Source organism: Glycine soja, chromosome 15, assembly GCF_004193775.1.
Source record: "Glycine soja cultivar W05 chromosome 15, ASM419377v2, whole genome shotgun sequence".
Lineage (NCBI taxonomy): Eukaryota > Viridiplantae > Streptophyta > Magnoliopsida > Fabales > Fabaceae > Glycine > Glycine soja.
In genome coordinates, this window is record NC_041016.1 from 48,376,839 (window position 1) to 48,390,845 (window position 14,007).

General features: G+C 36.9%; 2 protein-coding genes across 4 annotated transcripts; one reads left to right on the forward strand and one right to left on the reverse strand.

The window, feature by feature from the left end:
- The first annotated feature begins 671 nt into the window (after positions 1–671).
- On the forward strand, positions 672–3,698 carry LOC114388652 (photosystem II 10 kDa polypeptide, chloroplastic-like). Its single transcript, XM_028349255.1, has 5 exons — positions 672–911; positions 1,289–1,347; positions 2,284–2,339; positions 2,450–2,502; positions 3,430–3,698. Exons 1-5 carry the CDS (start codon positions 755–757, stop codon positions 3,522–3,524), a joined length of 420 nt encoding a protein of 139 aa, XP_028205056.1. The 5' UTR covers positions 672–754; the 3' UTR covers positions 3,525–3,698.
- A 1,048-nt stretch (positions 3,699–4,746) lies between these two features.
- LOC114388582 (DExH-box ATP-dependent RNA helicase DExH12-like) lies at positions 4,747–13,429 on the reverse strand. Of its 3 annotated transcripts, none has more exons than XM_028349142.1 (6): positions 13,280–13,429; positions 10,187–13,182; positions 9,400–9,789; positions 6,107–9,296; positions 5,343–5,406; positions 4,747–5,259 (listed from the first exon to the last, which is right to left on the reverse strand). In XM_028349142.1, the coding sequence occupies exons 2-4, from the start codon at positions 13,160–13,162 to the stop codon at positions 6,111–6,113; spliced, it is 6,552 nt and encodes a 2,183-aa protein (XP_028204943.1). In that variant the 5' UTR covers positions 13,163–13,182; positions 13,280–13,429; the 3' UTR covers positions 4,747–5,259; positions 5,343–5,406; positions 6,107–6,110. The 3 variants fall into 3 exon arrangements, with proteins under 3 accessions (XP_028204943.1, XP_028204944.1, XP_028204942.1); XM_028349143.1 differs by having other exon boundaries at positions 10,187–13,194; XM_028349141.1 differs by having other exon boundaries at positions 10,187–13,429.
- Positions 13,430–14,007: the final 578 nt, after the last annotated feature.

Genomic DNA, 14,007 nt, shown 5'->3' on the forward strand with positions numbered 1-14,007 from the left:
ATTTAATTAATCTTTTCTATTAATAAAACTAATATTTTAATAAATTAACGTTTATCAATAGAAAAATATGTATACAATTTATTTTCAATATGTAAATTTGGATACATATTAGTCTTATTGATGGTTGTTAAGATAGTGTAATGAAGTAGCTAAGCAGACATGTTAATTTGATTATTGATGGTATATATAAATTTTTGTATACAAACAAAATTATTTATTAATATAAAGCACATATTCATAGTATAACCTTACATTAATGTTATGTTAACGGAAGCTATGACAATGCATATAACTTTTTTTCCAAAAAAAAAAAACTAATAACTTATTTATTTTATTATAGTGAGAATTTATTTCATCCATTCTCTTTTTAACTGCAATTCTGCAGTAAGTTTCAACTTATACATGTAAAACCTCCCCTTTTTTTTCCACTAGAAAAAAAAAATATTTTGTATTTTTTCCTGGAAGGAATATCCACGATTCTTTTCATCAAGATCAAGATTTTGTTTGCACATTCATGTTGTTCATAAACAACAGGTGAAAAATTGATCTCATTGAGATAATGTTTGCATTATCATATCCCACACTTGCCACAAATCCCACGCCACGTGTCACCAAAGCAATCACAAATCTGCAGCCACTATCATTACTATTATTATTATTATTATCAGAGGCACTTGTTTTGTTTCCCATACCATAGAAGAAGCACAAAGAGAAGCATTAGCACTAGGAGCAGCAACAACTAGTCTCAGCTGAAATGGCCTCTTCAGTGATGGCATCTGTGGCCCTCAAACCTGCCCCTTTCACTGTTGAGAAGTCCTCAGTGAGAGGCCTTCCCTCTCTCTCAAGGAACTCTTCTTCATTCAGAGTTGTGGCCAGTGGTGGCAAGAAGATCAAGACTGACAAACCTTATGGTTAGTACTTAATACACACATACACATAGATACTATACATTAACAAGTTACACCATTGGTATATTTTAAAATAAATATAGTTATAACTTGTTATAGGACTTTTGAAACATCTAAATACACATATATTATATGGGATTTGTGCACACACTTGTTCTTCAGAAATTATACATTAACAAGTTACGCAATTGGTATATTTTAAAATAATTATAGTTATAACTGGGTTAAAATACTTCTTCTAAAATAAAACAAGTTGGAATACCTTATCAATTTTTTATACATATATATATATATATGGTGATTTGGGGGGTTGTTGGGGGTGTGGGAATGGATTACACTTTCACTTGTTAATTTTGTTGCTTTTATATGATTTTTTGCAGGAATTAATGGTGGCATGGCTTTGAGGGATGGAACTGATGCATCTGGCAGGAAAGGAAAGGTTTGTGCCTCATTAAATCTTAGTACATAGTTAAAAAAAAAATACGTTTTTTTGTCTAAACTAGGTATGAGTCAAGTAAGTAATCTTAGTCATTGATGAGAAAATCAACACTTGTTCAATACATGCATGTTTTGTTATGTAAGTGCAGAATGTAGATCAATAAATCATTGATTAACAATTGAAATATTTCACAGACACACACACACACACAAAAAAAAATCAACAATTAAAATTACTTGGGCTAAGTTTGGTTTTCGGATGAGAGACCTTCATCGTCTATTCAAAAAGTAAAAACTGAAAAAGGCTATTGTTTGATTTTCAGTTGGATTCGATTGTTAACCGAGTTTTACCACATCTTTGTCTTGAAACTCAGTTTGAAATAGAGAAGAAAAGGAAGAGTTGCTTTCACAAACTTGATTTACAAAATGGATTTCATTGTAATCTAAATTTGTAAACTTTAATCCAAAAACACATTACATTTTATCCTGGAAAGTGGTTTCCTCTCGAGGAGCTGAATCTGTTGTTGAGTGGAGGATAGGTTCTTTGGTTTCAGATTCTTGATAGGGACAAACTCACAGTAGTAGATTAATATGATAAAATGAAAAGAAAATACTAATTTAAATTTACTGTCGTGCTTGTAATTAATTGAACATGGGTATCACTTCATGTTAGAGAATAATATAAAATCATTCACACATCTTTTTTTTTTTCAGTTTAAGCTTTTGAAATTGTTAGTTGATTACATAATTATGTTAGAGTGTTTCTGATTGAGGAGTCTAAAGTTCATTCCTTATTATTTCCATTCTTTTAATGTTGAATTTCAAGAAGAGACAAATAATTTTCTTTTGGCACAAGAAGAGATAAATAGTTTAAACCTTTGATATTGTTGGCAGTAGTTACTATATTATTCTTCTAACTTTCCAAACATCAATTCAGGGAAAGGGTGTTTACCAGTTTGTAGACAAATACGGTGCTAATGTCGATGGTTACAGGTAATAATAAGATCTATATATTATTTGAAATTTATAAATTATTTTCATTCATTTGTGTATAAATTAACCTACTCATTCAAATTTCATTTGCCTGATATATTATTATGCAGTCCTATCTACGACACCAAGGACTGGTCTCCAACCGGTGATGTCTACGCTGGCGGTAAGAAACTTTCATTCAGGATAACTTTTGACATTCAAGAAAAAAATTAGCATGAAAGAAAGATAAAGAAAATAGAGATCATTTTTCATATATTTGTAAAAAAATTTCACTCCACTCATTAGAGAGATAAAAAAAATAATATATGTTAACCAAAGGGTCTAATTCAAATAGGATATTTGAGTTGTTATAAATCTCATTATATATATATATAGAGAGGATTATATATATATAGAGAGGATCGTGTAAGCCACTAGGCCACTGAGACAATCGTCTTAGGTCTCCAATTTTTTAGGACTTTAATATTTTTATGCTTTTTTAAAGAAATATTTGTCATTAATTTTAATTATTAAATGATAAATTAAATTATAGTATGATATATTATTTGGTATTATTTTTATTAATAAGACCACAAATATTAAATATAGATGTAAGTATTATTATAAATAATTTAAGTATATTTTTCTTATTTATTTAAAAAAATTAAGCAAATTATTTTATATCTATTTTGCATCTTATCTCTTTCATCTCTATAAATATATCTATTTTACATTTTACCTCTTTCCTCCTCGATTTTTTAATCTAATAAATGACCCTTGTAAATGATTTTGTAACTAAAAAAGTTAGAAGATTAATATAAAAATTGATATTTTATATAATATACTAAGTCTCTTTAAAATTCTTGTAAAAAAAAGATTCTTTTAAAATATTTTCGCAAATGTCTTACTCTTTAGTTGTTCATTGTAGAGAATCCTTGTGCTTAAGGAGCATTTTACCTATTCATTTGTGACTTTGTGTTTCAACACTGTTAGAAGAGTAGTTTATCATGGTCAATTTTTCTACTGATTTGATTATTATTATTAGATTTTTTTTCCCCCACTATGAATAGCTTATCATAATCATAATAATTAAAAAAAATTATATATGCAGGTACGACTGGCTTGGCTATCTGGGCTGTGACTCTACTTGGTCTTTTAGCTGGTGGTGCACTTCTTGTCTACAACACAAGTGCTTTGGTTCAATAGACTTTGCAAATCGATGTTTAAGTTATAACATAGTCCATGTAACTATCTAAAAATGAAGAACTATTCGTGAAGTACTTTGTGGATATGTTCCTTCTGTTCTATAAATGAGTGGATGTGAAAAAACTTTTTTGTTAGTAATCATGCTTCTTCATCAATGTCTCCAATTTGTTTCTCAATGTGAATCTCGTGCATAGCTAGCTTGCATTTTTATGATGATTAATAAGAAAATACATGCAGCAAGAATATAAAGCATAGTGTACCAATTGATCATTAGTCGAATGGTTTGAAAATGCTAATTGTTTACAGTTCTAAGTTCTACTATATTACAAAGGATAACTTATAAATGCTGTGCAGCCTGTGCTTATAATAGGTAGAGGTAGTGTTGTTTTCTAATGAAAACATGTTATATCTTCATTGATGAATTGTTATACTTGTATTTTCATTAGAAAAACAACACTAAAATTGCTTACGTCTTTGTCATTTAAAAAAAATATATATTTACGCAAGACCTTGATTTAAACATAGGTTAAGTTTCTATTTTCCCCACCTCATTTTTCTATGGGCATATTTATTTCAAGGGTGTTTTGCTCCTAGGAACGTAAACTTGTCTTAATTTTCATTATCACGATAGAAGCTGTTATATTTTCAATGTCCTGGCGTAAAATAATTGTATTATCCTACTACAAATTTCTGCTCCCACACTACACAACCTCTCATCAACTATCTTTGGAATCTTAGCCCCATTGCTTTGAAATTGGCCACTGTTTTAATGGAAAATTGGCCACTCCGCATATGCTTTGAATTCGAAGCCATGAATATTCTTTGGCTTTCTATTCATTCAAGACGATATTCACTTAAATTAAATTCAAATTTTACAGATTGAGCCGAAGGAATTATAAATGAATGGTGGACTTTACGCATGTAGGATAAATTGAGATTATTTAAAAAATAAATAAATTTTACTAAATTTTAAAAATAATGATTTCAATAATATATTCAATTCCACTTCACATTTACTTCTGTTTTCATGGCAATCGTTCAAACCCCCCCTTTAAATAGTGAGCCTAGGGAGAACTTTGAAAAAACATTCCAAACCAAGAATAAATTCTAACAAAATCGAACTTACCTAAGAATAGCATAGCCAATAATTATAATTTCAAAAGCATTCTTATAAACAATAACCAAACCAGATAAACCTCTGCGTCAACAATAATCAAACCTATAGGAAAGAAAAAAATAGTTGATTTTAATACTAACTTCAAGGTATCGTCCAGTACATGGAAGTCACCAATAGAGATTCCAAAAAACATCCTCAGTAAGATCCTAAACAGGAACTAGTGAGAATGTAGTTACTTTCATGTTTATACAGATTATTGAACACAAATCAAATGGTTGAGAAGAAAAGACAGTAGCAACTGATGTCAACTCTCGAGTTAAAACTTTGATAACCAAACAGCAAAATTAACTTTCTATACAAGCTGCCGTACAACATGCATTCAGACATTAATTATATCTAACACCCACGGGATGGGACCAAAGAGGAAAAAACTCTGCTTTCGTCCTTCGATGATACAATTTACTGTTCATTTCCAAAACGAAAATTAGCGTCTCAATAAGCGAACTATCCACTTCCTAATGCTGCAACTAGTGGAGCCGCCAGCTATGGTGTTTCAACAAGTGTGTTACTTCCTAATGCTACTTCATTTCCTACTGCTGCAATTTTATCCTCCTATGCCTGCCACAATTAACAATTATTAGCATGTAATTACTACTTAACGAACAAGTAAGTCGTACATATGGATGAAGTATGGTGTATACCAGAATAAGATACAATCTTCAGCAGTGCTATAGTGTCCCTCCTTGCATTTGAAGCTTCACAAAACTGTAAAATGGATACAGATTTAATTCAGTAAAAAACCGACAAAGCACAAGGTAGTGTGTCAAATAACAGGCATTAAGAGAGTTGAGTATTAAAATCACACTTTGGCAGCGAGGGGTGGGGATACAGCTTTCGCTGTATAAATGCATAGTGATGATTAAAGAAAAGAACGTGCAAGGGAAATCTAGAGTATTCCTGCCCCAGGTTTAACTTCAATGATATAATGGGCTGATTGTGAATGCAAATATATCAAATTTACTAAAAGTGGATCTTCTGGAATCCAACAAACATTCAAGCAATTATCATCGTAAGAGAAGCATTATTGGCTGTTAGATGTCAGAAAAAATTGTCATAACCCAATGGATATATTTTAAATAGAGCAAACGATGAAACCTTTTTGCCTTTTATAGTGGCTGTGAGAGTTTGATTGTGAAATCAAGGCATTAGAATATTATCATTTCTCATGTAACATGACACATCAAGCTGTCACCAGAAATCGATTTAAATTATGCGGATGCCAGTGAATAACTAAAACATTAGCCACAGTCCTTAAACAGAATAAACAGACTCAACATTCCATAATATGCTCCCAAAATTCCTAACTAATAACATCTTATAAATGTATATTATAAATAAAATAAGCCAATTCATGTCCATAGTATAATCGCCAAGCAAATCATGTTTGAGTGGTCCAGATGACTACCTTTTCATTCTCTGCCGCTATCTTGATCACCACCATCAGCATTAACATCAATTGTGAAACCATACTCCTGATCACAACCCAGGTATGAATCACACATGAAATAAAGCGAATAGGATTTCCTTCCAGCATCAGCAGGAGCATCAAATTCCAGTTTGGCTTTTAACCTCCGCTGCAGGGAAACCCGTTTAATGGCAAGCAACAGATTGGTTTTGGTATCACCAACAATGAGCCACCACCCTTCTTCCTTGGCTTTTGGATACCTGGGAGCATCAACAGGTCCTACTTCTGTCCTTCCCTCAAGATCCCGCTCAAGAGTGACCAGCACAGTGACAACCTCCCCAGCCCGAACATTGTCACTGTCCAGCACCTCATATGACAAATCAATATTAGGGAACCGGTTGCAAAATCGGGCAATATCCAACAACTGTGAATCTGACATGCCCAACAATTCTTGCCTCTCATTATCTTCCATCTCTAATAAATCAAACACAGTTTCTATACTCTTCCCTGGGTTCTCCTGGCATTTCTTAGCCAGATCCTTTGTGAAATGAGGTAGTTGAAGCAGCATGGAGTCACGTTCCCACATTCCCTGTGTCACCATTTGACTAACTTCCATAGCAAGAAGGGCCAGGCCCAGCCAACCATTGCTGGATATCACATCTACCATTGCCTGAAGCAGTCTATTTGCAGAAAGAAGCACCTCCTTCTGGTCCAATGCAAGGTTCCCACCTACGAATTGTCTAGAGAAATGGGCCTGAAGCAAAGCATTAGTTTTAACATGTGGATCTGTAACCTTGGGGTTTTCAAAGGAAAACCTCTGGTGATTAATTAACTTACGAACGACCTCTTCCTCTCCAGGTCGTATTGGAAGCTGAGCATACTCTGAAGCTGAAGACAGAATCTCCAAAAGACCCTTCATTTTAGTTTTTGAAGTCACAGATGATGAAAACCTTTCAATTGTTGTGTAGCTGATGTAATAATAGGATGCTATCATTCCAAGATTGAGAGGAGCAAGCTCCATATCATCCTCAATCGTAATGCACTTGCCCGCTTCTAAATCACTCAAAGTATTTTCCACCATCTCTGAGAGGTGATCAGAAAGATGTCTGTGACTAACTCCTTGTAAATTGTAATAATTGGGATTCTGCGTGAGCCGCCTGTACATGAATGTCCATGTAAGATAATCTACAGCATCTTGCTTGTTCTCAATAATTCCAGCAACAATTTCAGCGTTCAAGTTATCATGCAAGAAGTGATGAAGATGGCTTTCAACCGGGAATGCTTCATATAAGAACTTCTTGTAGTACTCCTTACGAGGAGCATGGCACAAGATGACACATTTTCCAGAATTGTCTACCAAAGGACGGCTGGCATGACCCATCATCTGCAGAAGATCAGTAACGGGGTAATCTGTCTGTGCATTCTCTCGCCCATCATAGTATTGCGTGCCCATCACAACTACCAAATGAGCCGACAATGTCACTCCCCAACACATGGAACTGTTTAAAACACAGACTTGAATCCAGCCAGCTTCAAATAGCTGAGTCACAATGTCACGATCAAGACTGTTCAAGCCCTCATGCAAGTATCCAACTCCTTCACGTAAAGTAACTTTCAACATTTCGTCAGTAATCTTGTCAAGAAAAGGTTCAAGCTCTTCTGCTGACCGCAATAAAAATGGCTTCTCCCCACTGTCTGCACCTGAGTATGTAATCAGATCCACAGCTGTCAGTCGGACATGTTTCCTTGTAGGTACAAATACGAGGGCAGGTTTTCCATTCTTGGCATGTTGAACAATTGCAGTGTAAGTTGGCTTGGTCATTGCCTGCATCCTTGCCTCAAAATTAGCAATATCTATACCCTGAATGTGAATTTCCAAAGGCACAGGACGAACACCAGGGGGGAAATTGAAAAGGCCATGGGAGGTAGCTCCAATCCATTCGCCCAGATCTTTAGCATTTGCAAGAGAGGTAGACAAAGCCACAACACGAATCTTGTTTTCAACCTGACTAGCAATATATCTCATCCTGGAAACTACAACCTCTAAAATAGGACCACCTTGACCTCCAATCAAGTGGAGCTCATCAATGATGAAAAGACTAACTTGTTGAACATGTTTCCGCTGTTTCCAGCGGCGAGATAAAGCATCCCATTTCTCAGGGGTACTAATAATAATCTGACCCTTCTCAAGAAGTTTCAAGTCTGTCGCAGTTTCTCCAGTCAATTCAACCACCCTCAACTTAAGACCACCTCCAAATTTCTTCTCCCAATCACGATAACGCTCCTTGGCAAGAGATTCAATGGGCGCAACATAAACTACACGCATGACACTATCAGGCCATTTTTGATGATTCCTCAAAATAGCAAATTCTGCACATATAGTCTTACCACTCCCTGTTGGAGCAGCAACTAAGACATTGTCATCAGAATTATACAGAACTGTGAAGACTTGTGTCTGAACAGGATTAAAATGCTTAAAATCCTTATAAAGAGATTCATATGATGGATTTCGCAAGGCAGTCACAGGAAGTGGTTGCAGATCCAGTAGTTCAGTTGGTGGAGGGTACTTCTCAGGTAAGATTAGATGCCTGAAAGAAACGGGTAAAACGGTTTGTGATCCAAGCCATCTATCTGAAACAACACGGATAAAGTACTGAGGGGGAAGAGGCTCATATATCGGCACAGTGAAATTCAGTGTGTGGTCCTCATCAATATACTGCTTTTTCAGCATAAAATATTCGTGGTGAAGAATATATTCTCCATCATTATCCTCAACAATCACCCAGAATGGTTCAACATATCCATGAATTCTGTCATCCCAGGCAAAGTCTGGAGTTATCGTCAGCTCAACCCTCAAAACTGTGCGAGTAATTGGCTGCACATGTGCTGCAAGGTTCAGTTTAGGAAACTGATGTATAAATTTATGAAGAGTCCTTCCCATCTTCGGTGCACGAATGAGTTCACCTATCTCTTGTGATGATAGGTCATAATACCTTTCCCAAGCCAAATCTTTCTTCTCCAACTTCGTTAACAAATCACTAGGAATTCCGTTGAACTGACGCAGAGGTGTCTGGACACTCCACATCCTCTTGGTCACCATTTTGCACAAGTTCAAAGCCTTCTCAGCCAACTGCGCCCAGCCACGTTTCAAGACAATCTCAAAAAGTGCCCGCAAAAGACGTCCAGCACTCTGAAAGAAAGAGGATAAAAAATACAACAATCAGCAACAAGACATAAGACAGCCACCATTTCCAAAATTAATCACTCAACAAAGGGAACGAATGAAGTCTAACCTGAGTGATAAAGACCATATCAGATGTCAGCGAGAGTCCTTCAAGCTTTAATTGTGAAATGTATGCTTGCAATAAAACATTGATCTTGGCACTTGGCTCTTCCAGACTTTCCTTGATGGGGATGGGAACACGGTCCAAGAGCTTGGCTAGCTCCATCTTCTCATCTTGTCTTACTGTTACATACTTGAATTCTTCACTCAAAGAGAACAATCGACAAAGCTCTATGTCCCCCATTGTAGGCTTCAAATGCTCATTATATGTGGATATGGATCCGTGTGTTATGTAGTAGTAGCTAGCAATACGACCCAAATCTGTGACTTGGAAATACCCACTCTTCCTATCATACTTCACCAAATTATTTCTGTCCAAGATGGTTGCAGCTGTATGAATCTGCAAGATTTCAACAAGATATATAGATCAATATCAGCCAATAAATAAAAAAGGTTAGTATGAGCAGGCAATAAACATCCTAAAATTTCAACATTGAATATCATTTCAAATTCATTCAAGAAAAAATTTGAAGGAAAAAAATCAAACTACCAAAAGAGACCAAGAACACTGTCTCTAACTAGAATGAGTAATTTTCACAACCAATGAAAGATTTGGTTCCCTTCTCATGCAATTCTACATAAATCATGACAAAGATAAGCACAAACATCTTCAAAACATCTGATAAAGATTGGCAAAAAAAAAAATGACACCTAATAAATAAATCAAATAACTACAAGTGCATCTGCTTTAGTTCAGGCAATTATATAGTGATAAATTAGAGTGTTGAGATGCTTACCAAATCAGCCCTCCTCTCTTCCAATGTTATATCTCTTGTTAGGACGTCAGGTGCTATACCATATAATGAAGGATTCCTCAACATACGGACATACAAGTAAGTGTATCCAATCCAATTACAGGCCTCCCTGGCATTTTGTACAGTACCAAGAACAATTTCTGCATTCAGCTGATCAGCCAGCTTGGACACAAACTGACTCTCAATCGGAAGTTGTTGGTTCATGAGAGAGAGGTAATACTGCAACTCACTATGACCAGTAACAATTATTCCCTCACCATATGAGTCATATTGGGGCCTTCCAGCACGACCCAGCATCTGCATCACATCAAGAGGACTTAGTTCAGTCCAGGCCCCCTTTTCGGGATTATAAATCTGTGTCCCTTTAATTATCACTGTATGAGCAGGTAGATTCACGCCCCAAGCAAGGGTCGCAGTAGAAACCAACACTTGCACATGCCCATCAGCAAAGAGATCCTCAACAAGCTGGCGATCTGTCCTGGTCATACCAGCATGATGAATTGCAAAACCATATGGAAGAAGATCTTTAAGATCATTGCTCTTCACAAGATCAGTATGAGTATGAAGAATCTCACGACTCGCACTGTCTTCTTTAAGAAACCTACCAAGAGTATCATTTGCAAGTGCAGTATCTCTGATGGCTCTAGCAGTTTTGGCAGTTTCTTTCCTGGAATGTACAAAGATAAGAACCTGATGTTTTCCAGCCACAGCCATAACTTTCTCATAACAGATATCATTCATCAACTGGAACCTCTGAAGTGGCTTCTTCACTGTGATTCCAACATACTGTTGAGAAAGAGGAACAGGTCTATAACTATTATCAAAATAAAACAGCCCCTTCTTCAGATCAACACGCAAAAACAATGCAACATCTTCATAATTAGGGAGAGTAGCAGACAATCCCACCAACCGAATATAGTCCTTTGTGGTTTCAATCTGCCTTACTGTTCTAGCAACAATACTTTCCAGTACAGGCCCTCTGTTATCATGAAGTAGATGAATTTCATCAATGATAAGAAGCTTTACAAGCTGTGTATAAGTGCGGTCACCCGACTTTCGAGTGATAATATCCCACTTCTCAGGAGTTGTCACAATAATTTGAGTCTCTTCTATCTGTTGCCGGGTTAGTGACTGATCTCCACTGAGCTCCCTAACTTTAACATCATAATCCTGCAATCTATTGGACAAATTCCCAACTACTTCAGCCACAAGAGCTTTCATAGGTGCAACATAAACAATCTTATAAGCACTATGGTCAATAGAACCATCCTTAGGATTCCTGTGCCGGGCAATTTGTTGAAGTATTGTCAGCACTGCAACATTAGTTTTTCCAGCCCCAGTTGGAGCACAGAGCAGAAGATTATCAGGCTGGAAAAGGGCAGTCTCATAAACCTTGCTCTGCACCCTATTCAACTGCGTCATTCCTTTGAAAGCTGGCTGTGCCCAATCAGGCATAGAAGATATTTTCACGAGCTTCTCATTAGGATCAAGCGGTTTAGCCTTCAAGGCAGGCACATGAATCTCTTCATAACCCTTACTGAGATGCCTATAAGACCCATCGGGCAGGTCACACTTCTTCTTAGCCATGAAAAAACCACCTTGAGCAAAAGCAATACTATCAAGATCAAGCATCTGGCGCTGACCCTTCAACCATCCACTCTCCCCATCTCTATCAGCAACCACCCTCCTGCTCCTATCCCTACTTTCCTTATCTCCATCTCCACCAGTATCATCCTTCAACCTCCTAGCCTCTTCCCTAATACTCTTCTCCAAATTCTTCTGCCTCTCCTTCGCAGAAGCCCTTGTCGCATGCAACTGTTCCAAAATCGGCTGCAACTCTGTCCCCTTCATCTCCTCCTCAATCCTCTCCCTCTCCTCTTGGTCCTGTGCCCTCGCCAACCGCGTGCACCACACAATCTTCAACCTATTCCGCAACAAAAACTTAATGAGGCTGAACTTATCAAACTCAAGATGAAACAAAAGCTTGTTCTCCACCTCTCTATCATCCCCCTCAGCAAGAATCTTGAGCACCTCCTCTGCGAGCTTCTGGCAGTGCTGTGGATCAATCTGCTGCTCAAAAGCCTGAGAGATTTTCCTCTGAAGCCAATAAGCATCAATATCCTGCACATTCAAACCCATCCCTTCATTACCCTCTTCCATATCCTCATCATCAATTCCACCCATCTGCATAGCCCCAGAACTGTTCGGCTCTGTGACATCCTCATCCTCTTCCTCCTCATCCTGCACAATATCCAAATCACTCTCCTCATCATCATCCTCATTCTCCTCAAACTCAACAGCAACACCAACATCATCATCAAGCCCCTCCTCACCATCCATCGCGGAACTCCCATTGGGAACATCCACAGCCTCCTGAAAATCAGTAATTAACTTCCCAATGGACACAAGCTGGTCAAAAACATGGCCAGGTATAGGGTTCAAAAGCTTCTCAATGTCTTTCTTCTTATCAGGGTTCTTTACGACGTCATTTTTTAGCACGGCGAGGATCTCATCGGCGGCAGCGCTGACAATGCTGAGGGGCTGGCCGCCGAGCTGGTTCTGGATGACGCTGAGCATCGCCTCGTAGGCGGCACGGGTCTCCTTTGTCTTCGGCTGGTACACGCCGTCGTCGGAGGCGGAGAGCACGCTGTCATGCTGCACTCGGCGCCGCTTCGAGGGGACAGCTGCGGCGTCATCAGCGGCAGCATCACGGTCTTTCTTCTTCTTCTTGTTCTTCGCCTTCTCGAGCTTCTCGTCGAGCTCCGGCGGCCGGCCGCGGTAGGCGCGGTCGCCGAAGCTCTTGGGATCGATTTTCCCCCACAAGGACTCGGGCTCGCCGGTGGGCTCGTGTGTGTCGCGGGGGCGCGAGTCGGTGGTGAGGACCAGGCTCGAATTCGCGCGGTACTCGTACTGCTTGAAACGCGCGTGCGCTTCAGCGCCTCCTCCTAGGTGCGCCATTTGCGAAACCCTAGAAAAACCTGCACGGAGGGCTAAAGTGAAAGTGAAACCCTAAGTAGCAATTGAAATTGAAGTATCGAAGCTATATGAAAATGTTTGAAGAGCGAAAAAGATTACACTAATACTGCTACTGATGGTGTTGAGAATTGAGATGCAGTGAACGTATCGAAGAAGAAGAAGAAGAGGGAGAGAAATGGATTAAGGGCTTGGGGGGAACCGGAGAGTGGTAATGTAAACGCAATTACTTTCTACACCTAGCACAATATCGATAGTTTTGATATTCTCTTTTATAGACTTCATATGGATTGCGAATGCTTCATACAATTTATAAAAAAAAAAAAAAAAAAAAAATAGTTCTACGAATAAATGGCCTATGGAGAATTCAAATAGACTCCACTGATAAATCAATTATATTATAAAATAATTAATGGTTTTATACGTGATAATAAAATTTTTAATGTATATTTAATACATATAATAATTTACATGATAAATTTTATAATAATTAATTTTGATATAATAATATATTTTTTTACATATATAAATATTTATTAAACCTATAATTTTTATTTATAATTTATATATGTAAACAAATTAATTATTAGAACAAAACTAATTATCATAAAATTTATTATGTAAATTTATATGTGCATTAAATATAATTAAAAAATTTAATATTATATATATCGATATTGATTATTATATAATATAATTGACTTATTAGCTTAGTTTGTTAGGATGTCGTATTAATAATCTAAAAGTCACAAGTTTGAATCCTACCTAGGTCATTAATTTTAAATTAGTTTGTAAAATATTTTTTAAAAGAATTAAAAAAAAATTCTAGG

Excerpts from the sequence above, each read along its gene's own strand:
- LOC114388582 (XM_028349142.1), bottom strand. The coding sequence starts at position 13,162 with ATGGCGCACCTAGGAGGAGGCGCTGAAGCGCACGCGCGTTTCAAGCAG. Across the intron at positions 9,790-10,186 it reads AAGAGAGGAGGGCTGATTTG|ATTCATACAGCTGCAACCAT; the intron begins GTAAGCATCTCA and ends GAAATCTTGCAG. Across the intron at positions 9,297-9,399 it reads ATATGGTCTTTATCACTCAG|AGTGCTGGACGTCTTTTGCG; the intron begins GTTAGACTTCAT and ends TCTTTCTTTCAG.
- LOC114388652 (XM_028349255.1), top strand. The coding sequence starts at position 755 with ATGGCCTCTTCAGTGATGGCATCTGTGGCCCTCAAACCTGCCCCTTTC. Across the intron at positions 912-1,288 it reads CAAGACTGACAAACCTTATG|GAATTAATGGTGGCATGGCT; the intron begins GTTAGTACTTAA and ends GATTTTTTGCAG. Across the intron at positions 2,503-3,429 it reads CGGTGATGTCTACGCTGGCG|GTACGACTGGCTTGGCTATC; the intron begins GTAAGAAACTTT and ends TTATATATGCAG.